Below are 25,145 nucleotides of genomic sequence, written 5' to 3'. Positions count from 1 at the left end.
CTTGTCAGGGAACCAACAAAAGAAAAGGGGATGTCCATTCGTCCCTTGCACCAGTGGCCCTGGAAGCCACTCACCCTCCTGGTTGGTGGCATCTTCCTTCTCTGGAGTCCAGTCAGTGATGGGTAAGCCCACTGTTAAATTTTCAGGAACCTGGGGTCCCACTGATGTCAAGTTGGTTGAACACTTACTACGTAGAACTTGCTTTGTGGGAGAAAAACATTCAATATAATCCCTGCCCTGAAGGAGCTTAGACTCCAGTGGGGGAGACAGATGGGTACCCAAGAAATTATAATGCAAACCAGTCTGGATTAAGGCACAAGAGGCGGAAAGTATTCAATTCGGGAATAATGAATGTCTGTGTGGAGGCTGCCCTTGATCTTGGACTCTGTAGCCAGCTTTCTATTACCGGAGTTGTAACAGGGAAGAGCTAAATCAGACTCCATGTTCGATGTGTTTCTTTGACTTTAACCTTTGCTTTTCGTTGCTTTTGTTATTATAATCATACATAATGGCCTGCCTCAGGGAACCCTGCCCACCTGTGAAAGGCTGCAAGAAAAAAGAAACTAACACATGCCCTCACCGAGGCTGATCATTCCAGGAGATATTTTGCAAGACTGATGGCCCTTTTACTTTACTTCCTCACCACCTCTCGCTCTCTATTCTTTTTACTTTAATTCTTCACCACCTCTCCCTCTCTGATTCTATAAAAGAAACTGGCATCCAGACACAGGTAAGATGGTTTTTCAGAGACACTAGTCTGCCATCTTCTCGGTCTGCCAGCTTTCCGAATAAAGTCGTATTCCTTGCCTCAGCACCTCGTCTCTGATTCATTGGCCTGTCATTCGGCGAGCGGAGTCAGCCTGGACTCGGTAACAGAGCGTCAGGTTCCACTGAAAAGCCTCAGCTCCGTCTGGCTTTCTGCTGTGGTGGCCTGTATTTCTTGCCTTTGGGCGAGCCCGCGGTGGGGAAGTCAGCTGATCCAAAAGCTGTTTACAAATGGGACAGAAGCCCACTGGGCAAGATACGAGGCCAAGGAGAACCTCTGTCAAAAATCAAATGGTTCTACACAAAGGGACAACTGAACAGCTTTCTGAGTCATCTAGAGAAAGAAAAAAGTTGTGAGTTTAAATCAAAGACTTCACATTCAGTGGGGGGAGATGACACTTTAAAAATCTTTCCACTAAAAAGATTCTAGATAGGGGATCTAACAAGTAAAAGGCAGCTGCTGAGTGGTTTGGAAAGATATGTGGGTTGAAATCAGCATATACCCTGTCACACACAACAAAATATCTCTACCATGTGCAGAGTGAAAGAAAGAGAGGATCAGATGGAGGTGTTCTCTGCACTTTGCCTTTACGGTGCCCAGCCTCTATTCCTGGCAACCTTTCCCACACAAGTGCTTGTACCCAGTGCCTTCCAGCTCCGCTCCCCTCTGGCCTCCTGCTCAGCACAGCAGGAAAGGGTGTGGCAGCACCATTTCCACTGAACACGCAGCCTAGCAGAGCGGCCAAAAGCAAGGATTCTGGAATCCAATTCCTGGCTCCACCACTTACCACCAGTCACCTTGGCAAGTGACATGGCCTCTTCACCTTAGTTTCCTCCTCTGTAAAACGAGGATAATGATACCACAACCATGTCACAGGACTGTGGGAGGATTAAATAAGTAAATCCGGGCAAATCACTTAGGACAGTGTCTGGAAATAGCACTCTGTGTCAGTTGTTATGAGAGAATTTGTCTTGGGTTCTGGTGTACTTGCACGTCGAGCAATTATTCTTAAAGGAATTTCAGGTTTGGGCAAGAAGATGGAGAGCTATTAGGGAGGGGTTTCCATTGTCCCTGAAATCAAACCTGTGCCTATATATCAACACCCTGTCATCCAGATGCCTTTTTATTGTCTCTGCTCTTCTAGATAACCCTAAAAATATGAGCTAAGAACTAACCTGGCTGGTGGGTGCCCAGTCACTTGGCTGCTAAGGAAACAAGGAACATGCATCCTGCTATCACCCACCTCTGCCTCTGCCAGCCTGGGACCTGTAGGTCCCTCTCCCCACGCACAGGCTGGAGCCCCTTCCCTCTTGCTGGAACTCTGGGGCATACACATACCTACCATCCCATCAAATCATCTTAAAAAACTGTGAAGTGGTCGCAGTAATGCTGATGCCAGATTCAGACTAGAGGATAACGACGGTACCGACGGCCAAACTAAGGTTCAGGAAAAAAAGATGGTTCTCAAGTGTCACTCCAAGAACGGATGCCAGTCCTTGTGGTGACATTTTCACTGATCCTCGCCAAAAGTGGAAAAATAAGAATAGCAATGAGTTTTTCATAAAGCAGAAATTATTCAGTTTTTGAATTGTGAGATTACGGCCTATCGTCCTTCCTGTGTCTAAGTGAGAGAAGATGTTGAAATGCCCCATCTTTTATAAAATGATATCGATAGGAGCTGGGATTTGAAACTAGATCTTTTGCATACTTTCACTGTTATTATACTACTTTAATTACTTTAAAATTATTTGAAAATAACTTTAATTTTAAATTCAACTTTAAATGTTAAAATAAGTAGTAAAGAATTATTTATAAATATTGTAAATTATATACTAGATTGGATACTTGAAAATATCTTCAAATAAAACAGCACAGGGTTAACTCTTTGTGGCATCCTATGCAGGATTGAAAACTCAAATCGTCACATGGACAGGGCCGCGAAGAACTTAATGAAGTAGGCCGGGCAGAGGTGCAGTTTCTGACCTCCAGTCGGTGACACTCCGTGAGGGCAGAAAGGAAAAGAAGCCTACTTGCAATTCCTGAAGTGTAGCATTTAAAGGAGCAGGTCTCCCCCTGCTGGCAGCGGTGGTGGCAAAATGAGTCTTGAACCACAACTGGTAGTGAGGGCTCAAACAGGAAAGGGGTCTACAGCAAGAAGCAATGGTGCTTGGAAAACCACTCTCCGCCACGGAAACCCTAGCCTAAACAAGAGTGTGACAGCAAAGATTGAAAGAACTCGCAGCAGTCTGATAGGAAACTATCAACAGAGATGCTGATTTACAAACCCTGGTGAATTAGCAAAGAAAGAAAAATGTTTACATTCGTTTGGCTCTATAAAAAGATTCATTACCCATTTTCATGAATTGCTGATTCTATGTATCTAATTTCATAGGACCGTACAGTAGCTCAATTAAAATTACGCCTATGAGTAAATTAGTCTGATTCATTTGGTCCCACTACCGCATTTGTCTTTGAAGTTCAAGTTATTGATACAGCACGGCCGTCTGGTCATAAGATAGCTAAAATCAGGGAAGTTTGACTTATTTGCACTTTTGGAGGATTAAAATAATCCTCATGCCTTTGCTTATTTCATTTATTCTCTTTTGGCTGGTATGCATTCTGCTCTCACCCGCTTCCATTACTGGATATCCTACTTTTACCTGTCCTTCTTACAGTTTTATTTCCTGGTCTCTTCCTCTTTCAACAACAAACAGAAAACAAGCAGAAGGTTATTTTTCACTTCCTTGATTTTATTAACTCGATTTTGTTCAGAATCCTCTGACATTTATCACATTCTCTCTCATACTATTTATTAGAACATGTCTTTTTCCCATATCGGATTCTAAGGTATTTGAGGGCAAAAACTGTTTTATTCTGCCTCAAAAAGATCCAGGGCTTAGCAGTTTTGTCATCATGGACATAAACTTCAGTGCCCTCATCTATAAAATGGAGACGTTAATAACAGCGACCTCATTAATTTGTACAGGCATCATAAGAGAATGCATGTAAAGCTGCCTGGCTCTTAATTACTAGATAATTGTTAACTATAGTTTTCACTCCCTCCATCCCCTAAACAAAAGCCTTACATGCTGCAGGCATTCAATTATTATTTGTTGGTAGAGCTTATGCTGATAAATACATTCATGCCGGGTAATGCATTAGCATTATCTGTGTCTGGAGGACTAATGTGATTACTTATGACCTAGCAGCACTTAGCAAGGCTTGGATTACCAACATAGGGAGAGTTTCCCCTGCCCCACCATCTAGATCCAATGTAATTCTCTGTGATGCTGGCAATGTGCTGTACCAATAAAGTAGCCATTAGCTACATATGGTTATTGAGGACTTGAAATGTGGACAGCGTGAATGAGAAACCCACTTTTCATCTTATTTAATTTTAATCAGTTTCAATACCTCCTAGTGACTAGTGGCTAACCTACTGGACACGTCAGCTCTAGAACTTGCCTCTACCGGTGAGCAATCTTTACATTCACCCGTGTCCTCTTTTCCACCTGTGAAGGAATTTTTCTAACCTAAGAAGTAACCTTCACTGATTCAACGCATCAGAACTTTAAATGATCCCAACCCCTTTTTTTCTTTAGTGTGTTCGTTGTGACACTTCAAGAACTGGCGTGAGAAACAGGATCCATGTGAAACTCAACATCTCGGTCAGTCGCACAGGACAAAGTGAGTCATACATCAAATGACATGAAATCATCCCACAAGAAATGCTGATTGCGTCCCTGCCTCGTGAAGCACCGTCTGGAGGGATGGTAGGGGACTCAAACCAACCGCCCCGACAGGCGTGGCAACAAAGTGAGCAGCGCGCCGGGCGGTCCGGGCAAGCCTCCTTCGGGCCGAGACAAGGCGAGGCTGCCAGCCTCCCCTCCCACGCCGGCCGCCTCCGCACGGGCTCGCGTGCAAGTCAGCATGGCCTGTCCCGGTCCCCAACCCTAACGGCGTGCCGGTGTACAAACTGAGAGAGCTGTTTCCCCCGACCGACTTCCACCCACGCCCCCGGGACAATCACTCCTCCTGCCTTGTCCGCTAGAAGCCGACCCACCCCGGCTTCTCCGGACCCCGCCTCTGAACCACGCCCCCCAGCAGCTCGTTGCTCAAGATCCCCGTACAAAATGGCGGCTGGGCCTGGAGAACCAACCATAGAGACGCCCACCTTCCGCGGAGAGCGCGCCGACCTCTTAAGGACGCCCGCGCCTCCCTGAGAGGCGTGCCGACGTCGTCTTCCGGCGGAGACGAAACAGCGGGCGCCGCCAAGGGCCCTTCTAGGAGAACAGCGAGCAGTCTCGGTGGTGCCGGGTCATCCGAGCCGTGTCACGTGGCTGGCGAAAGCAGTCGCGGAGGCTGGGGGGAGGAGAAATGGGCGGGAGGACTGGGGGATAGCTTGAGACCCGACGACGACGGGGTTGTCATGGAGCCGCGGGGCCGGGCTCGCGCATGCGCCACTCTACTCGCGGGTCGTCCGGTCGCGGAGCGGCGACCCCGGTCCTAGGTGAGAAAAGGAGGGCTGAGGGTGAAGGGGGAGGGTTTGGGCGAGGAGCGTGGGAAAAGGAAGTGGGAGTAGGGGAGAGAAGAAGGGAAGCAATGTAGGCAAGAGGCAGAGCCGGGACTTTCGGGGGACAGAGGGCCAAATGATGGGAGCAGGGGGTGGTGCGTTCCTCCCCCATGTAGTTGGTCGGTTTTGCTGCGAGGGTCAGGACTGCGTGGCAGAGGAGGTCGCGGGTGAGGAGGGGGCTGTGTGTGGGGAGCAATTGGGGTAAGACTGTTAGGGCGGGTGAGCCCTGGTCTAGCCCTGGGGGCAACAGCCGGCTGGGCATCCCGGCGGGGGAGCGCCTGGAGGCCCGCCGTGCTGGGAGCAGAGGGGCAGGGAATGGGCAGGTGAGTGGGCGCGGGAGCTGGTAACCCTGTGAGGGTCCTGGGCCTCCCGTTTGGGGATGAGGGGTAGTGCTCTGTTCTGGGCCCGGGGCACAGGTGTGCTGTCTTTTTCAGAGACTTGCTGTCACCCACTTTGCTGGTTCTTTCCCCTGGGTGACCAGCTTGCCAGGCGTGGTGCCAGGGGGTGGGGAGGTGGGAGAGAAGGTGGGCATTGCCAAGTAAGGAGTTAGTGGTTAGTGTGGGCGGGTTCAGAGGAGCTCTGATCCAGGCCCAGGGCACAGGCCGCAGCCAGGTTCCCTGTTATTGCCCAAGTCCTGGCAGTAAGCGTTGCCTGGGTGTTTGCCCTGGGAGGCTGGTGGTATGCCAGTCGCAGCACAGCCCTAGGGTCTGCCCAGTTCTGCCCTGCTGAGCTGGCAGGCTGGTGGATGCCTGGAGGGCTCTCCTGCTGTCTGGCACAGATGTATCGTGGGCTGGTGCGAATGGGGGGTGGGTGGGCACTGTTAACTGTGAACCCTTCTCCAAGCAGGGGATTTGAGGAAGTTCTCTAATCTTATCTCCTCTTTGAAAGAGGAGAGTGGAGTTTGCCATACCAGGTCCCAAACAGAGGACATTGTATGTTCAGGATCTTTGACATGAATTTGCAGCCAAGCTGGAGCATGGAAATGGATGTGAAGGGGAAGATGAATATTAGAGATTTAGGTAGATGGGGTTTTTTTTCCTCCTTTGTTAAAAAATCCACAGACATTCCCCCAGAATGGTATCTCCGAATATGCAGACCAAGAGAAAATGACTTCAGAGAAAACCTAGTAATGTATTTATAATTCCTAGTAATGTATTTATAATTCCAGCAATTACTCATGGCTTTCTGGGTGGTAAGGTCTTAATTTTCTATGGCCTTGTCACTTTACTGTATTTAAGCCTCTGCTTCGGCTTTCACCTCACACCTCTGTCCATGCATGCCTGTTAAACACATGACACATTTTTAAAAGAACTTGAGCTCTCAGGAAAGTTGCCAAGTATCTATAAAAGGAGAGATCTGTGAGCAGCATTTCAGATCCTTCCCTTGTACACCTTGGGTCTCCTTTTTATCGTAGGCCTAAATCTCCATAGAGATTGTTTGTGGATTAGACCAACCTCTAATTTGGTTGCTGGATTTACCCCTGAGGTTTCGGCTTAGAATAAGGGGTGGATGAGATACCTGTTTCCTGCAGGAGACCAGACCTGGACCCGAGGTGACCATGGTGTTTGGAAATGCAGACTCTTGACCTTCAAGGTGTTCAGGTATTTTGGTGACAGCTCAGCTGCTAGGGCTGTCAGCAAGACTCAGCACGACAGAAGAGTTGTTGGAATTTATTATTCTGTGAGTACCTCACACATTAATTGTTGGGCGCTGAGGTTGCAAAGATGAAAAGACAACCCTTGAGGTTGAAGAGACGAACAGATAATTAGACTCTATTGTAAGAAGTGCATAAATAGAAGAACCAAGTGCTGTGGAGCACTTGTTAGAGTTTTATCTTATACCTATGTACGTAAACCTCTAGATTTATTGATTCACTTTCCATTGTGAGTTTTAGTGTATATTGTTCTCTGTGGGAACCTTTTGGACAGTGTGTTACATGTGCGCTTGTAAGAGGCCCGTTTCGGGTCAGTCCAAGCTTAACTTGGAGTCCTAATGCAGAGTTAGGCTCGTGAGGATCTGAGATGTTTGTAAGGCAGTCGTAGTGGTTTCCAGTTTGTGCCAGGTAGCAGAGATGGCACAGTGGGTATGAGCTTGGTAACCCATTTTCAACCCCTGGTCAGCTTATGAGCATCCAACTTTACTGTAAAATAATACTGAAGAGGCAAAAAAAAATCTTCTTGAGTTTTTCAAACTTCGCTGTTGGTGTGGCCCTGGGTTTGAGAGCACCAGTAGTAAATGCCATCACCCTGCCCCTCTCTTGTCGAGGGCCTCGTCTGGTGCTGTGTATGAATGGGTCTGTTGTTCACTGGCTAATTGACGTCCTCAGCGTCACTCCCAGGAGGGAAGTGCCTCTTTCAGGGAGAATAGGTCAAGTTGGCACGTAGCCCTTCATTCTCTTTCCCACTTGAACTTCCCTGGGACACTAAGACTATCTGCTGCTTGAAGAGAACTTTACTTAGGACAGAGGCTTCCACATCCAAAGCAGTCATTTTACTATTCTAAAGTAGATTATGTGCGTTATTTCCAGTTGCCACCAATTCCCCAGGATCTAAAATTTTAGCATCTGTTCTCCTTTTAACGTCAACGTTTCAGCATTTTGATTCCACGACCAATGTTGTCCTATTGTCAGATGAGCCAGATAAATTCCTGTGTGTTTTCTGTAGCTCCGTTGACTACACTTTAATAACAGTAGCAAGACCTTGTTCATTGTCTTGTCACAAGGATTGTAGAAGTTGGAGTGCTTTATCTAAAATGCCTGTGAAATAATCCATTTCATAAGATAATGTGAAACTTTGTCAAGGTCTTAATTAGTTGCAACTAACATGAGCTATCTTCCTAATCTAAGTCAATAGTAGGGTCAGACTTGAATTAAGTCTAATTGCCCCTCCACCACCGATGTTTGCTTCCATTTTTGAAAGAGCCCTCTATTCACTTTCAGACAGTATTATTTCAGGAAAATGAAGCTATGTACATTTGTTGGGTTTCATACAAAAGGATCCTGATTTAATTAGAAATAGTTTTACATTTTATTCTGCTTTTTAAACTGGATTGTCCATGCTGTCAAACTTCGTAGCCATCCAGTAGAGAGATGTGCTTTTGCATAGTGCCATGCAAGATGTGACAGTGCCATTGTTTATCTTTCATGCACGTAGTACTAAACGTGCTCTGTCAAAGAGTGCTTGGTTGACATGGGTTGAATGGGGAAGCCAGTCCCCTTAAATGAGTTAGATATGGTACAAAATAATTTTTACTTGGAATTGAGTTTAAAATTCTGATCAGTGTGCATTCCCTTTAGTCCACTTCTACTGTATGCAAAAGTATGAGCAAGAGGGTTTCTCAGGGATGCCTGTAAACCTCCTTGTCTTCTGTTTAATTTTATATTGAATCCCTCCTCTGCTTCTGGAGTAGTTAATGTTCTTCACTAGATCCTGTATTAGCAGCAATGTTCACACTCGGCATTTTCAGGGTATTTCAGATACAGTGCTGTTTGGCAGGGGGCCATGTTTCTCTCTACTCAGAAGGACAAATGGATGGAGTCGAGAATGGATTGTGAATAAAAACGCCACTGGGTGTTGCTTAAACCTACTATCTTAGTCCATTTGGGCTGTCATAACAAAATACCGCAGACTGGGTAGCTTATAAACCACAGAAATTTATTTCTCACAGTTCTAGAGGTTGAAAGTCCAATCTCAGGGTGCCAGCATGGTCCAGGGAAGGCCCTCTTTCAGGTCATAGACTTCTCACTGACTGTGGTGGAAGGCGCTAGGAACCTCTCTGGAGCCTCTTGTAAAGCTCTAATCCCATGAGGTGAAGCCCTCATGACTTAAGCCCCACCTCCTAATACCATCATCTTTGGGGGTCAGTATTTCATATATGAATTTTGGGGGGACACAAACATTCAGACTATAGCACTTTGCAGTTCCATTATTATTATTGTTTTCCCTGTTGGTCCCCTGTTCTCTTTATCCCTGCAGTATCCTTACAGCTGGCATCCCTTGGCGATTCAGAGGGCCTTGTTAAAATATCTTGAAGGGCTCGTTGCTCCCATACTTTGCACTGTTAGCCTAGTTCTGGATCTACTTTGGACTAGCTGTGTGTCACTGGATCAAATCTAGGCTTCTTTCCAGGAAGTGGGCGACCAGGTCTGTTTGATTCACTCTAAACCCCCATTCCTAGCACGATGCCTGGTTCATAGCAGGCACTTGATAAATATTTTTTTCAATTTATTTATTTTAAATTATTTATTTATTTATTTTTGGCTGCGTTGGGTCTTCATTGCTGCGTGCAGGCTTTCTCTAGTTGTGGCGAGCAGGGGCTACTCTGCTTCGCAGTGCGCGGGCTTCTCATTGTCGTGGCTTCTCTTGTTGCGGAGCACGGGCTCTAGGCGCACGGGCTCTAGGCGCATGGGCTTCAGTAGTTGTGGTGCATGGGCTCAGTAGTTGTGGCGCACGGGCTCAGTAGTTGTGGCTGACGGGCTCTAGAGTGCAGGCTCAGTAGTTGTGGTGCACGGGCTTAGTTGCTGTGCGTCATGTGGGATCTTCCTGGACCAGGGCTTGAACCCATGTCCCCTGCATTGGCAGGCGGATTCTTAACCACTGCGCCACCAGGGAAGTCCAATAAATATTTTTAAATGACTGAATGTAACTTATCTGAGTCTCAACTTCCTCCTCTGAAAAATGGGATAGCAACTGAGGAGGACATTGTGAGGCTCAAGGAAAGAACCTTAACAGCAATAATGTTATGGGCGTTTGTGGAATCAAAGCACTATTATATATGGTCTTATGTGTGCATAGAAGTGCTTTTTAAGCCAAAATGTAGCATGCATATATAAGGAGTTGTTTTTGCTCTGTTCACTACCTTATCCAAAGAAGTGGAAAGTTAATTTGAGAAACTACACTCTGGGAGGTGGCAGAAAGTCCGGGGCCTGCAGATGTATCCTGGGAAGCAAGCCTGGTCCGAGGTGGGCATCCCCTCTGCTTTCCTCCCTCAGGGAGCATTCCAGAAAGCCTAATCAAATGTGTCTTTGTTAGCAGTTTACAAAGCTTCCACTGAGAAAGTGGTTTGTGTGCTTTGCATTTGTAATGGAATTAGAGGGCAGTGAGAGGACAGTGAACCTCCTTTTGGGTGGAAACCATTCTACTGTTGAGTAAACTTGTAGCCTTTGTCAGCTGAGACCGCTGAGAAAGTGCACACACAGCAAGTGGGCGCACCGGTGCTCTTTGCCCTTAGTTTACTCACCATTTGCCTCACCTATCTCAGCTCTTCAGGCAATGACTTCTTATGTGATTGTTTTTCACAGGGCAGTCCAGATGAAAAGAGTACTGATGAATGCACTTCCAGCCCAGTAAAACATGGAGAGGAAGAACCCATCCAGAGAGGGCTCTAGAAGGCTCTCAGCCAAACTAAGCAAAGGCCCAGAGATGAAAAAAGTGTCTCGTCAACTCGGCATGGCAGCTGCTGAATCAGATAAGGACTCTGGATTTTCAGGTTAAAAATACCTTATCATTTCTACATTGTAATGAATGATTTGCCTGAAAAACGTCCTCCGTAAAAACTCATTTGTGTGATAAGGATGGGAAGATTTCACCCACAGGAGAAATAGTTTTCTGATCTCTTCAAATGGTAATTCTGTTGCCATATGACGGGGTACTCATCCCAGTCATGGTGGGGTTAGTTCTGAAGGAATGATTTGACATCTTTTTTCCACTTAGACTCTCAACTTTAAATCTTATATTTCCAACTGTGGCAAGTGGTTACTGGAAAAATATATTTAAATACTCATAATTCTATTGTCTTACCTCCTTTTTCATAGGAATAGTTACATTGTAGGCAAGAAAACCTGCATGTTGTCACCACATATAACAAATTAAACAAAAGTAGTATATAATTTGTTAAGATAACTTTTTTGCTGAGAAAGTATTTGCTGTGTTTAAAAACATTTCCCCCCATAACCCATCCCTGCCAGTATTTGTGCCTTTTGTATTTGGACTATGAACCTCCTGGCCCAATTCCAAACTTGAGTATCTGTTAGAGACGAGAAAGCAAGACAGTTTTCCTTATTGGTTTGTCTTATACTTTATCTGAAAGGACTAGTTGCATACCCAGTAAATCTTTTAATTTTGTGCCGAGGCTTTTTTATTTCCAGGTCTGAGAGTAGTGGCTTAAATATGGCTCTAGTGTCAACATTTTGGCCCAGGGGATGCAGACGGGTGATGCCGGGGGATTCTGGCTGGGTTAGCATCCTGAGAGTGGAGCCCTCTCCTGGAGAAAGGTTTATATTATCCAGCCCACAGAGACTTACCAGTCCACCGTGTTGATTTATTAATTTATAGTGAGAAATGCAGCTGTTAGGAAAACTAGAACTCTATCATCCTTAGAGTGGTGTATTTTCTCCCTGTAGGTATGCTGCACGGGAAGCCAAATTATAAATAGACTGTTGCTCAGAGGAACAGAGCACCGTCCTAGGGATTCGAATAAGGACAGTTCAGGGAAGGGAGGGTAGGTTTATAGCCCTTTGGGTTTTTCTTCTCAATCTTTTTTTTTTTTTTTTTAATTTATTTATGGCTGTGTTGGGTCTTCGTTTCTGTGCGAGGGCTTTCTCTAGTTGTGGCAAGCGGGGGCCACTCTTCATTGCGGTGCGCGGGCCTCTCACTATCGCGGCCTCTCTTGTTGCGGAGAGCACAGGCTCCAGACGCGCAGGCTCAGTAATTGTGGCTCACGGGCCCAGTTGCTCCGCGGCATGTGGGATCTTCCCGGACCAGGGCTCGAACCCGTGTCCCCTGCATTGGGAGGCAGACTCTCAACCACTGCGCCACCAGGGAAGCCCCCTCTTCTCAATCTTCTAGCATTGTTTCCCAAGCTTGCCTCATCATAAGGCTCATCTGAGGCATTTGTTAAAAATACTGATCACCAGACCCCTCTTCTGGAGACTGTGATATTGAGGGTCTGGGGGAGGACCTGGAATGTGAGTTTTATATTTTTACAAGTGTCTCTGGTGATTCCTGTGATCAGACAGGTTTGGGAAACTTTGCAGGCCTAGTGTCTATTTTTTTCTTTCTTTTAATATCGTGTTTGGTTTTTGTCTGTTTTTCATATCATGAAGGTAATACGTGCTCATGGTAGAAGCTTAGAAATTTAGGTACATGCAAAGAAGAAAACAAACATTAACCATAATCTCACCCCCTGTTATTCTCAATACTGTGGCCATTTTGGTACTTCTTCCAATAACTTCAGTTCTGTCAGGCCAGCTGTTCTGTAGCATGTCCCAAAGTCTGGATAGTTTTTCTGAAAGTTTCCTATTCTCTATGCAGAAGTGCCTTAAGAAGTATTGTGCTGTTCAGACATAAGGCAGTATCAAAATTCATACTCAAATTCACTGTGCTCCAGAAAGTGGCCCGTGAATACCTTCAGCCACATCTGGGCCAGGTGCCAGTGGTTTCGTCACTGCCTGAGTTATCGTTCCAGTTACCTTGGGATGTGATGTAATTTGCAGTTATTAATTGGCTATAGTCCATATTGAGATTTTTCCCATTGTCCCAATAGTGGCCTTTATAATTGTTAGTCTTTTTGTATATTTGTTTGTTTTGGGTCCAGAACCCAGTTGAAGGCTGTGCATTTCATTTAATTGTCCCTGTCTTTTTTTTTTTTAATTTTAAAATTTATTTATTTATTTAATTTTTGGCTGAGTTGGGTCTTTGCTGCGCTGGCTTTCTTTAGTTGCGACGAGCTGGGGCTACTCTTTGTTGTGGTGCGTGGGCTTCTCACTGCGGTGGCTTCTCTTGTTGCGGAGCACAGGCTCTAGGCGCATGGGCTTCAGTAGTTGTGGCACGTGGGCTCAGTAGTTGTGGCTTGCGGGCTCTAGAGCACAGGCTCAGTAGTTGTGGCGCACAGGCTTAGTTGGTCCGCGGCATGTGGGATCTTCCCGGACCAGGGCTGGAACCAGTGTCCCCTGCCTTGGCAGGTGGATTTTTAACCACTGTGCCACCAAGGAAGCCCTCTCCCTGTCTTTTAAATCTTACTTAGTCTAGACCAGCTCCCTCGTCTTCCCGTTCTTTTTTTTGGGACATCGTCGTCTTTAAAGGAGTTAGGCCTGTTGTTTTGTAGAATGTTTCACACTGGATTTCTCTGGTAGCTTCCCCATTATCAGAAATAGGCTAAATATTTTTTTAATAGAAAACTTAATTTTTGATGTTATATCCTTCTCATTGCAGCACATAAGGTGACTCCTAAGTGTGTCTTATTCTTGGTGACACTCTGATTAAAGGAGTAGGTGTATACCAGATTTCTTTATTGCAAAAGTACTCTTTTCTCTTTGGAATTAATGAGCAATTTATGGGATGATACTTTGAGATTGTGTGACTGTCCTGTTCCCCAACAAACTCTTGACTAGTGATTTTAGCATCCATTGATGATCCTTGCCTGAACCAATTACAACATTTGTGGTTTGAAAATGGTGATCTAATTCTATCATTCCTTGTACATTTTATTAGCTGACAGCCTTCTCTAAAGAAGTACTTCTCTCCTCTGCCCCCTTTTTTGAGCATCACTGTGGATTCACGGAATTTTTTTGTGATTTTGTTTGTCAATCCATTATCATTATTCTTTTTGATACTCAAATTGTCCCACATTTGGTCAGTGGGAGTCCCTTCTAGGTGGCACCTAGTGTCTGTGACATGTCCCCATTTGTGTTGGAGCACTTCCTTGCTTTCTGGGACAGTAAGATGTCCAGGCTCATCTTGCACCTTCCCTGCCAAAGATATCAGCCGTTTCTCCAAGGAGCCCTGGTTTCCTTTTTGTTCAGAATGGCATTTAGAAACCAAGATACATGTACAAGGTGCGCACTTTTCTTCTGAAGTCCTTTGTTTCTGGCCTAATAGTTCTTAACTAGAGGTGCACATTTGGATTACTTGTAGTGCTTTGTGAAAATAACACGTGCTTGGACACCAGATAAATCAATTCAGTAGAGTGAGGGGAAGACCCCAACACCAGTAATTTCTAAAAAGCATCTTTGGAGAATCTGATTAAATGCAAGTGTTGACAGTTGCTCTCTTCTAAATTATAGTCACATTCCAGTCCTGCCTCATCCAGACGACGCTGAGATTCTTGATGAGCATTTAGGGTATTCCCAGACTCCTCACTGGCAGGGTTACTGCAGTCTCTTGGTTTACTCCAGCAGGGAGCTAATTAAGCCCTTTCTGTATGGATTTCACGTAGAGCAGCCTTCTTTTCTTTGTGGCAGAGAGTATCTTTCCATCACCCATTGTGCAGAACCCCCAGTGGGCACACTCAGCATGCATTTAGGACACTAACAAAGGAGGTGCTTAACTGGGTGGAGGAGGAAAACAAAGAAAGACACATTGTAAACCTCATCTTGGTGAACTTATCCAGAATTTTACAATTAGAAAACTTAGGAGGAAACTATTTTAATTTCAGCATGGAGGTAAGTCTTGAGGTTTTATAGGTTGGTTTTGTTTTTGTTATTATTGTTACATCATGTAGTGCCCAGAGCCTCTAAAGGTCTTATTAATCTTGCCCCAAGTCACACGCACACTCCTCTTCCCTTTCAACAACAGATTCTTAAGAGTGATGAGCTAACTATGAAGGCTTTACCCACTTCTCCTGTAGACTGGTGATGGTTACTTTCTCATGAACTCAAATGGATGCAGGCTTTTGTCTGTAATAGAGTTAGAAGGGAAGTCAGCTGTCCTAGGGCAGTGATTCTCAATCTTTTGGGGTGGGAGGGATAATTATGGCTCCCATTGAGAATCCAGTGAAAGTTAAAGACCTACTCCTCAGAAAAATTCACAAAAACAAGTATCGCAAATGTTCCATTCCGTTTCAAGGGGTCCATGGCTCCCCAGGAGGACTGGTTAAGAGCCTGAGTGAACTGACCATTTTTCTGCCCACCAGATGGGAGCTCTGAATGCCTGAGCTCGGCAGAGCAGATGGAGTCTGAGGACATGCTGAGCGCCTTAGGCTGGAGCCGAGAAGACAGGCCAAGGCCGAGCGCCAAGCCTGCGAGCGGTGCCTTCCCAACACTGGCCCCCATGGTTGTCATGAAGAACGTGCTGGTCAAACAGGTGAGGAGGACTGAGCGCTCGTAACTTCTTTGCACACTAGAGTTTCTGAGCTTCCTGTGCACAGAGCTTCTCCCTCTCTGCCAAGGAGAGATGTGAGAAGCAGACCACCGGCACCACACCAACACGGGCTTCTGTGCTGGGAAGAGGCTGTGTCCTTTCACCTACTGACGGTGTTTGACAAAGGAATACAAGGGTCATCACACGTGTTCTCATTTTCCGGACAGTAAGACTATTTTATTTCTGTGTCCCTGGTTTGTCCAAAGTGATCTGGAACACTTTAGTCATGTTTAAAGGAACCAAGCAGAAATGTCCGAACTTCTGTAGTGCATTCTAAGATATGACAGAATTTAAGGTAGAAACAAGAGGATCTCTTTTTAATTTGACTGGGACTTTTAGAAATATTTTTTTGAGAAGTAGAGGCAATTTCCCTGTTTCTCATGTTACATTCTGAGCACTTTCTTAGTAATCAGCCTAAGCTATGTCATTAGTGAGAAAGGAGCTCTTTGGGTTAGGTATGGCTATACCAGCAGACTCCACACAGCATTGTTGAGGAATTGAAAAATAACCCTGTTTCAGGCTTTCTTATATAACTATGCAAATTATGTGATTATTGTCTAGATACGAAAGAAAAGAAGATGTAGATAAAAATCTAAGCTAAGCCCCAGTGTTTGAAACGAACAACTCAATCACATGAACTTAAAGAACATGTAACCTTACCCTACTTTGCTCTAAAGTAGATCAGTCCTGCGTGGGCCCGTTGATGAGGTTACTCAAAGCTAGTGAAGTTTGAAATCTGGCTGCTGTATGTTGTTGACCTTCCCCCCTTAGGTAGAAGAACGTGGCTGTAGCCTGACAGGAGACCTTAATGTCTTAACTATTACCTAGTTATTGCTGAACAACACAAACTGATTTTCAACAAGGCAGCCTGGTGAGTTGGGAAAAAGAATTTGCAGATATTTGCTTGGCAGATCACATCTCAGCTGGAAGCACAGCTCTCCTCACTGAAGTGAGGCGAGAGAATAAAGACATGAAATGGAGCCCAAATGAGATTGTCCAGGCCCCACCAGTGCTTCTCAGGGCTTCCTGTCTCCTGCTCTTTCCTCCCTGCCTTCCTCTCTGGCCCCCTGGTCACTCTTTCTTAGGCATCTTCGTTGATTGTTGTGGGCGAGGCTGGCAGCTCCAGAGGGCTGAGAACAGCCCGCAGTTGCAGGGTGAGTAGGTGGGCCCAGCAGAGCCATCTTCTTCAGGACAAAGACCCACTGGGAAGGCTGCTGGGCTTGATCAGGAGACAGGAGGCTTGGGGGCAGCCTGACCTGTTGGAGGAGTCTAGGAGTTTTGTTTTCTCACATATGCTAGAATCCAGCACATTCCAAATTTAAAAGCATTATACACTTTTTAAAATCTCTGCTTATTGCATAATGTCTTAATTATTGCTGCTTGGTTTTAGGATTTTTCTTTTGAGGCTCTGATTCCAGTTCTGTCACCAGACTGCGTGATCTTACACACACTTACTTACTTAATCACTGTGAACTTCATTTTCCTCATCTTTAACATGAGGCTAGGATTGATTCTAGAGATCCTATCCAAGACCCTATGATTCTGAGATCCTATCCAAGTCTAAAATCTTGTCTGGTATTCCCTCAGGTGATTTCAATAAGAATGGTACCTTGTAAAATCTAAATTAGAACAAATAAGCTAAGTATCTAAGTGGGCATAACAATAGCATTAGGAAGAATAATCCAGCGAAATCACCTTGGGAAAGCAACAAGTTAGGTATTTTCTGGATCCATTTGCCTTGTAGGTCAACCCTTATGGCATGAGTGAGCAGGGGGACAGCCTGAAGTTCTGCTCTTGACTGATCTGGACTAGGCTGATCTCTTCTTTGAAAGACCCCTGATTTTTGTATCTCCTCTGACGGGGAAGTGTGGTTGCTAGGCCCAGCATTGCTTGCTTATGGACATCCCAGAGTATATTTGAACACCAAGAGGGCTCCAGAATGGACTCTCCAGGTCATCCCAGCCTTTGCACAGGAGATGAACTGTAGTTGAACTTGGCCAAGAGTTCCTAAGCAGGTATCCAAGAAGCTGAAATGTATGCAAATCAGGTGCCGGTGTGGGAGCAGAGGCCATCGCTTTCCTCAGATAAATCACATGACTGCACTCAGGGTAAGAGCCTCTGTCAGGCTGTCTCTCTGCCTAGCCTCATCTACACTCATATCTTTGGGCCCAGGTTGGAATTGGACTGGCTTTTAAATATTAGAGACAAGTTCATGGAAAGTCCTTGTAATAAAGAGTCTGAGTCCATCTTTTAAATGAATAAATACATGAGAAAAGTAGCCATGCCCTTCTTTATTAGATTACTATCTGAATCAGTACTTTAATTAAAAAGTAAAATGTATAATTGAGGAGTAATAGAACAAAAGCAATGTAGCAGAACGGTTTGGATGGGTTTTAGAGTCAGAGGATGGAATCCTATCTTCACCACTTAGTAGCTTGGGGACTGAAAGCAAGTTATTTCAACTTCCTAAGCCTCAGTTTCCTGTTTGTGAAAGGAAATGATAACTACCTCATGGAATCATTATGGCGATTCAGTGAGACAACGCATGTGACACGTCACACACAGTGCTAGCCTGTGGTAAGCACCCGTACACGGTGGTTGTTCCTGCCTTGCAGAGCTTTGTGGTAGTCGGGCGTCATTGCCTTAAATACGGGGGCCCATGGACTCCTGACAATATGTAACTTTTTAATCAAAAGTTGTTTTCAGGTAAAAGAGGTTCCAGATGTAACTAAATGAAGGTAGACTGGTGTGAAGTCACTTTTATAGTATTGAGATTAGCACATTTTAACTTATGCCAGCAAATTGTACTATCCATTGTTTTTTTTAAAAAAAAAATTTTTTTTTTAATTAAAAAATTTTTTTAATTTATTTAAAAAAATTTTTTTGTCACATTGCACAACATGTGGGATCTTAGTTCCCCCTCCAGGGATCGAACCCGTGCCCCCTGCAGTGGAAGCGTGGAGTCTTAGCCACTGGACCACCAGGGAAGTCCCCTGTGCATACTTTTATTGCCTTCCTTGTGACCTTAACTATGTCACTACTTCACCTTCCTACAGTTTCTTTTTCTCGAGTGATAGCACTTGAATAAAGATAGCTATTTCCTCCAGTTTTCCCTTAAGCAAAAAAATATATGATGTCAGACCCAAATGTATTTTTAAGCCACATCTCCAGTCATGTTAAGAAGGGCTACCCCGTGTGTGAGGGAAGCTCGGTACTTACATCTGAGCGTTTGCTTTGCCTCTTGGACAGCTGCAGGTGACACGTCGTGTGCTGCTCTTTTCCTTTGCTTTTTCCTTCAGGGCGGCAGCTCGCCGCAGCTCCAGTCGTGGTCTGTGCAGCCCTCCTTTGAAGTGATCTCCACACAGCCCCAGCTCTTATTCCTTCATCCACCCGTACCGTCTCCTGTCAGCCCGTGTCACGCTGCTGAGAAAACGTCGGACTCCAGGAACTACTTGCCCATTCTCAACTCTTACACCAAAATAGCCCCACACCCAGGCAAAAGGGGCCTTTCCCTCAGCCCAGAAGAAAGAGGAGAAGGTGGAATGCAGAAGAAGATCTGTACTGAGAGACTTGGGCCAAGCCTGTCTTCTAGTGAGCCGACCAAGACTGGTGCCGGCCCATCCGGGCCCCCGACTCCAGCGCCCCCCAGCACCAAGCTTGCCGAGGACTCAGCTCTTCAGGGTGTGCCCTGCCTGGTGGCAGGTGGAAGTCCACAGACGCTTCAGCCAGTGTCCAGCAGCCATGTGGCTAAAGCTCCCAGCCTGACCTTTGCTTCCCCCGCCAGCCCTGTCTGTGCGTCAGACAGTACCCTGCATGGGATGGAGAGCAACTCCCCGCTGTCCCCGCTGTCAGCTAGTTACAGCTCCCCTCTGTGGGCTGCAGAGCACCTCTGCCGCAGTCCAGATAGCTTTTCAGAGCAGCGGCAGAGCAAGCACAGGCGCTTTCAGAATACCCTAGTAGTCCTACACAAATCTGGTTTGCTGGAGATCACTTTGAAGACCAAGGAGTTGATTCGTCAGAACCAGGCAACTCAGGTGGAACTAGACCAGCTAAAGGAGCAGACCCGGCTATTTATCGAGGCCGCCAAGAGCAGGGCTCCTCAGGCTTGGGCCAAGCTGCAGGCGTCTTTGACATCAGGGTCAGGTCATACTGGCAGTGACCTAGAAGCATTCTCCGATCAGCCAGACATATAACATAGAAGGCATATTTTCCTGTTACTTGAGTGGTTCTTTTTAACTCTTTTACCGTTATCTACTCCTGTTTCCCAAAGCTTCTGTAAGAGCTTTCCTTTTAAACTTAAACTGTTCAGCGGTTCACTTACGAAGCCACGTGCCAATACCTGGCTGCTGTCTTAACCTGTGGTCTGTGCACAGTTTACCTTTGTCTCCGTTCCACTGAGGACCTCAGATTTGGGTGTCCACGAGTCCCTCTTCCTTAGCCTGCAGCCACTTCGATGGATCACGGGGCAAAGCGGGAAAGATGCTTGTGGGGGGCCCTTCTAGCTGTCACTTCCCACCACCCCACTCACCGCAATCAGGGATGCAGTGACGCAGACAAGCATACAGAGTGACACCTGCCAAGCCAGGGAGTCGTTGACATAAGGAGCCCTTCGTGGATCTTCCCTTGAAGGTCTCAGTCACAGAGGAAAATACAAGAGGAGGGTGTTTGCATTCCACAAGGCATTGTGCCATTTGGGGGAAACCTAAAATGCTTTCAGATGCTTTGGGCACACATTGGTCCTCGGATGCAAGCACTTAATCACTTAAAGCTTTGTTTCTTTAAACTCGAAAGTCAAGGGGAAAGGGTAGTACCATTAACTCGTACACTTTAATCCTAAGCCAGATTTCTGTTAAACTGGTAGGTGAAATATTTCAGATTTGTAAAGTATGGAATGGATTTAGGACCATCTGGAGCTACAGTTGATGAACTGCTTTTTTGACTCAGAGTCTAAAGAAAGGAGAAATGGCTAGCATCTCTTGGTTGAGAGCTGGAAGATTCTGATAATTTATGCTTTTTTCTCTCTCTCTCTTCTTTTGAAACAATGCAAAAGAAGATTTTCTTATATGTGAAAATCCTGAAAGAGAGCTTCATGGTTCCCGATTGTGTAATGCAAGTCAGCCCTCTGCTACCATCTTTTTTCCCCCTTTTTTTTTACAAAAGAGGAAAGAAATGATTATTAAACTTGATAAACTTTGAATTAAAATCATCATAAGGTTATGACATTAAGTCCACAAAAAATTGGGAAACGTTCTTATCCATTTTCTTTTCCACATCCAGAGTTTTCATTTGTCTTATGTCACAGTGATGTGGAGCAGAGTCTTCTGTGTTTCTTTCGTGCATTGGATTTGGCTGCAAAGCCAAAGGTGTAGTGGGTTATGTGAAGTCCATCTAGAAATGGAGAGTGTTATGAGAACTTGCAGATGGCGCACACTCTTTCAGCCTCACTGTAAACTAGATTTCTAAGTAGTAAAGTTGCCAGCTTTTTATCCTCCCATTTAAAAATTTCATCCTCTTGAAAATCTTTGTACCAGTTACTTTAGAAAGAAATTCTGTATGACCAACTTCATCTTTTCTGCAAGGAAAATGTTCTTGAAGTTCTACCAAGGCCAGAAGCTAATGCTCATGTTTGCTAGGTAGTTGTAACTTTTAACATAGTTTTAAAATTACAAGGCTTCCGATTGCCTGCATTTTGTTCTCAAACATGTACAATTCAGATATGACCAATTCAGAAGTAAACAACTCAGTAAAATCTTTAGACTCTCCTGGTAAATGCAGAATTATTACCTGCCATTTGCTTTCTGAAAGATTTCAAAAATCAGAGCAAATGTGTCTTTAAGCAGACCCTGCTCCTTTTAATATTTTTCTCTTGGCCCACACCCTTTGCCTCTCCTGAATCTGTGTGGTGCTGCAGGAGCTCTGCTCTGCACGCCATGCAAGGAAGCTTCCTTTTTGGCAGAGTATGTTTGGCAGCAAAGCTCTAGAAACAGGTGCCTTCAGAGCAGCCTGGGCACCAGTCATGAGTCTTACTGAGTCAAAAATCTGAACACGCTTGCTGAGAACCAAATTTATTCCTTCAGAAAAACCCTCTGTGGAGCTGTATGCGTCTTGGACTCTTCTTCCTAGATTAAGGTTTGCATTCCCTCCTGTCAGGTAAAAGACGATGAAAGCCGTCATTGATCCTCACTGCTGAGTGACAGGGAGAAGCAGCACCCCCCCCCCGCCCCCGCCCCCGGCTCTTGTCTGATGTTGTAACTCAGTGTGGAAGCCTCTCTGGGCTCTTAGCCTGGGTGCTGTTTAGCTAGTGGAGCAGTAAGCGGATGAAGCCACTTAGAGAAGCTGGTCGTGGAAGGAGAGACCCACTGAGGCTAGCAGACACGTGGAGCCAGAAGCCAGATCGGCAAAGGGAGGAACCTCGGAGTTGAAGGATCTCCGTTGGTTTCACAAGGCTGTAAGTAGTAATGGTTTTAGTGATGCGTGATTTGATCTGGTATGAAGTTCTGTGGCAAAGCTGCTGTTTTCTAAAAGCCATTCTTAGCTCAAACCAACCCTTAAGAGAAGTTTTGGCAGATTGTGTTGGCAGTATTGAAACATCTAGAAAAAGCTGCTGATTGAATTGGTTATGGGAATGGAGTTTGGTGACATTTGTAATTTATTACACTCATTGCTTTTTATCGATTGTGGTATTGTCTGACTTTACTATGATTACTTCAGCAGAAAAGTAACTCTCGTGCATATATTGAAGTGTTTTTCCAGCTATGAATTCTTTAGGGTAGAGATTTATTTACCAAATGTGAATTCTTTTGAGGAAGTATGAAGTTTTGTAGAAATTGACTGTGAAATGTCAGAGAAAAATAAAAGTCACTTACTTGAAAACTATTTGGCCTTTGGGCTTTATAACTGCTTAAAATGCTAAGTGAGATCAAGAGTAAATGTTTGATTGATTTAGGTTTCATACATATGTACTCGTGTCATTTGGGGATACTGGGATTAGTTACTGAACTTGTGGAAATTCATCGTTCAGACTCTCACCAGTGTGAACTTAAAGGAGATGCAGGCGCTCTTAAGGCAAATGGATAGTCCAACTTTCCCTAGAGTCATGGAGGTTTATATTGGGTAGGTTGGGAGGAGAGAGAGGAGAATACAATCCAATGATTTCTTCCATCTGATAACGACACTTTCACAAACAGAATTTTTAAGTGACAGAACCACTACGGTTGTCTCCTGGGATAAACTAAAGCCATATCAAGTGAAGTTCTTTCTGCCACAGAGAGGTCCTTAGCAAGTTCATCTCCAAGGCTTTTCCTTCATGCTTCTCCGAGTTGATTCCTAAGGCTCTGCTCCTCATCAAGGTTCACCTACAGAGTCTCAGCAGGGAGATGTGTGGTCTTCCCTGCTCTCCGAGGCCAGTCAGGACACCCCTCCTGGGGTTTTTAAGTCACTGGGAAAATAAAAAGCTTATCATCATTTAAAGGCCTGTAGGGTTGCCATAGTCTAATTCTTACAGCATTATTTCTGTTCTACACAGTTTTCTAAGTAACTTTTTAAAAGATGGCTGTAAGACCACTAAAACGAACAAAAATGAGTAAAGATGGCTAGAAGAGGCCCCTCCTGAAACAGAGAACCGCCCTCCCGTAAGAGATGGAATCTAGAGACGCGAGAGCCACAGAGTGGATCCTGCAAGGCTTAGGAGAGCACTGTTATTGTCGTCCCTGGCCCTTGGACATGATTCCTGTACGTGGAAATACCTGCCCGTTGCAAACATGTCTGTTTAATCCTCGTCTTTTATGACATCATTGCAGATTGTAGCCTGGTGCGGTGGGGTCTAAAGACCTCCATGCACCTGTCACATCTGTCACTCATTAACTTGGTGACTTTGGATAAGTCACTGAACCTCTATAGGTATCACTCCTCTCACTTGAATAATAAAGAATTGAAACTGGTTCTCTCTGCGGTGCTTCCCAACTCTAGCCATTTGTAAGATCTCTATCTGTGTTACAGGTGAGGCTTAAAATTACAGATCTTCCTCATTTTACAGTAGGGTTACATCCTGATAAACCCATCATAAGTTGAAAATATCCTAAGTCAAAAATGCATGTGGTACACCTGCCCTACCGAACATCATAGCTTAGCCCAACCAACCTTAAACTTGCCCAGAACACTTACATTAGCCTACAGTTGGGCAAGATCATCTCCCACAAAGCCTATTATATAATGATGTGTTGGATAGCTCATGCAATTTGTTGACTGCTGTACTGAAAGTGAAAACAGAACGGTTGTCTGAGTACAGAATGGCGGTAAGTATATCGGTTGCTGACCTTCGTGATCGCGTGGCTGACTGGGGGCTGCCCAGCATCACGAGAGGATCCTACTGCACATCACTAGGCCGGGGAAGAGATCAAAATTCAAAATTTGAAGTAGGGTTTCTGCAGAATGCCTCTCTCTTTCGCACCATCATAAAGTCAAAAAATCCGAAGTCGGAGACTGTCGGTAATCAGTTAAATTTTAAAGAAAACCCTGGGTGCCTACAAAGTAGGTTCCTAGTGCTCTGGTTAGTTGATTTTAAGGTGTTCTGTCAGATTTTAAACTTATTATATGTGACTGTAGGAGAAGCATTTTGCCAGCCTGCATTGATTTTGATTACCTAGTTGCAGCTAACATAGATTTACTAATTCCCAGATAAGAGACTGCCCTCGAATGAAGACTCATTCGCCCCAAAGGAGAATAATTGGGGATTAAATCAAATTATGTCCTTTCCTAGTCAGTCATCTGCCAATAGCTCTTTCATCTGAAATGAAGGACATAATGGGTTTTTATATTTTAGAGAATATGTCAGTTTGCTTTTATCTTGTTCCAGATTTCTCTCCCCATAACCTTTTAATATTCTTCTCTTGGCCCCACTCCCTTTGCCTCCCCAGAATCTGTGTAATGCTGCCTCAGCTCTGCTCTGTGCACCGTGCTAGGAAGCTTCCTTTTTGGCAGAGAAGATGTTTCTGCGTGTTTTCTAAGGAGGCTCTTAGGTTGGTTTAACATTATTTTAATGGTAAATAGTTATAGACCATGTAGATGTGGTGGTACTTTGTAAGGACTTTATTCAGGTCCCAGGCTCTGGGTATCATCTTTCATCCCCACGGGGAGCGAGGTAAGAGGTGAGAAGAGGTCTGCCTGGGCGACACAGCACGAGCAGCGTGGCTGGAGGGAAACAGGCAGCAGAAAGCAGCTTTATCTCAGTTCCCTTTATTATAAGACAAGGGGAGTAGTCCTTGCCGTCCACTTGACATCCTGGGATTATGGTGAAGTACAAAAAAATGATGTCTCTAAAGTACTTTGAAATTGCTCCACAGAGCAAGGCAGCCTTCCTGCACAAAAGCCCAGCAATGGAATTCAAGTGATGGCCTTCCACCCCTTAAGGGTTGTCATTTGCTTGGAATAATTAACAGTATTTTCTACCGAAATCACACTGACAACTAATGGGAAGAGAGCAAATCTCAACCCAGCCTTTGACTGGTTTCCTGGAAGGAGATATTCTGTGGGTCCATGGACTCCTCTGACCACTTCGGCTTTTTCCTCTCTTCATTCTCAGGACACGTGGCTTTCCTATCTGTTTCTCTTTCTGAAGGATGGTTATGCAAGGCATGAGAGAATTGCTTGAAAGAACAGTCTGTGTGGTTCC

General features: G+C 45.0%; 1 protein-coding gene across 7 annotated transcripts; it reads left to right on the top strand.

Annotated features, from left to right (window-relative positions):
* Positions 1–5,126: 5,126 nt before the first annotated feature.
* Positions 5,127–23,416, top strand: CIPC (CLOCK interacting pacemaker). Of its 7 annotated transcripts, none has more exons than XM_082451782.1 (6): positions 5,142–5,276; positions 9,314–9,481; positions 10,639–10,826; positions 13,975–14,172; positions 15,249–15,418; positions 18,775–23,416. In XM_082451782.1, the coding sequence occupies exons 3-6, from the start codon at positions 10,691–10,693 to the stop codon at positions 19,666–19,668; spliced, it is 1,398 nt and encodes a 465-aa protein (XP_082307908.1). In that variant the 5' UTR covers positions 5,142–5,276; positions 9,314–9,481; positions 10,639–10,690; the 3' UTR covers positions 19,669–23,416. The 7 variants fall into 7 exon arrangements, with proteins under 7 accessions (XP_082307907.1, XP_082307908.1, XP_082307912.1 ...); XM_082451783.1 differs by lacking the exon at positions 5,142–5,276 and adding an exon at positions 6,013–6,358; XM_082451781.1 differs by lacking the exon at positions 9,314–9,481 and having other exon boundaries at positions 5,127–5,276.
* The last annotated feature ends 1,729 nt before the right edge of the window (positions 23,417–25,145 follow it).

The sequence above is a fragment of the Balaenoptera physalus genome, assembly GCF_965194825.1.
Source record: "Balaenoptera physalus genome assembly, chromosome: 2".
Lineage (NCBI taxonomy): Eukaryota > Metazoa > Chordata > Mammalia > Artiodactyla > Balaenopteridae > Balaenoptera > Balaenoptera physalus.
Note: the sequence above shows the minus strand (reverse complement) of the source record. Positions and strands in the feature narration are given on the sequence as shown.

Coding starts and splice junctions, on each gene's coding strand:
- CIPC (XM_082451781.1), top strand. CDS start 10,691: ATGGAGAGGAAGAACCCATCCAGAGAGGGCTCTAGAAGGCTCTCAGCC. Junction 10,827..13,974: donor TAAGGACTCTGGATTTTCAG/GTTAAAAATACC, acceptor ACATTTGGTCAG/TGGGAGTCCCTTCTAGGTGG. Junction 14,173..15,248: donor AACCAAGATACATGTACAAG/GTGCGCACTTTT, acceptor TCTGCCCACCAG/ATGGGAGCTCTGAATGCCTG.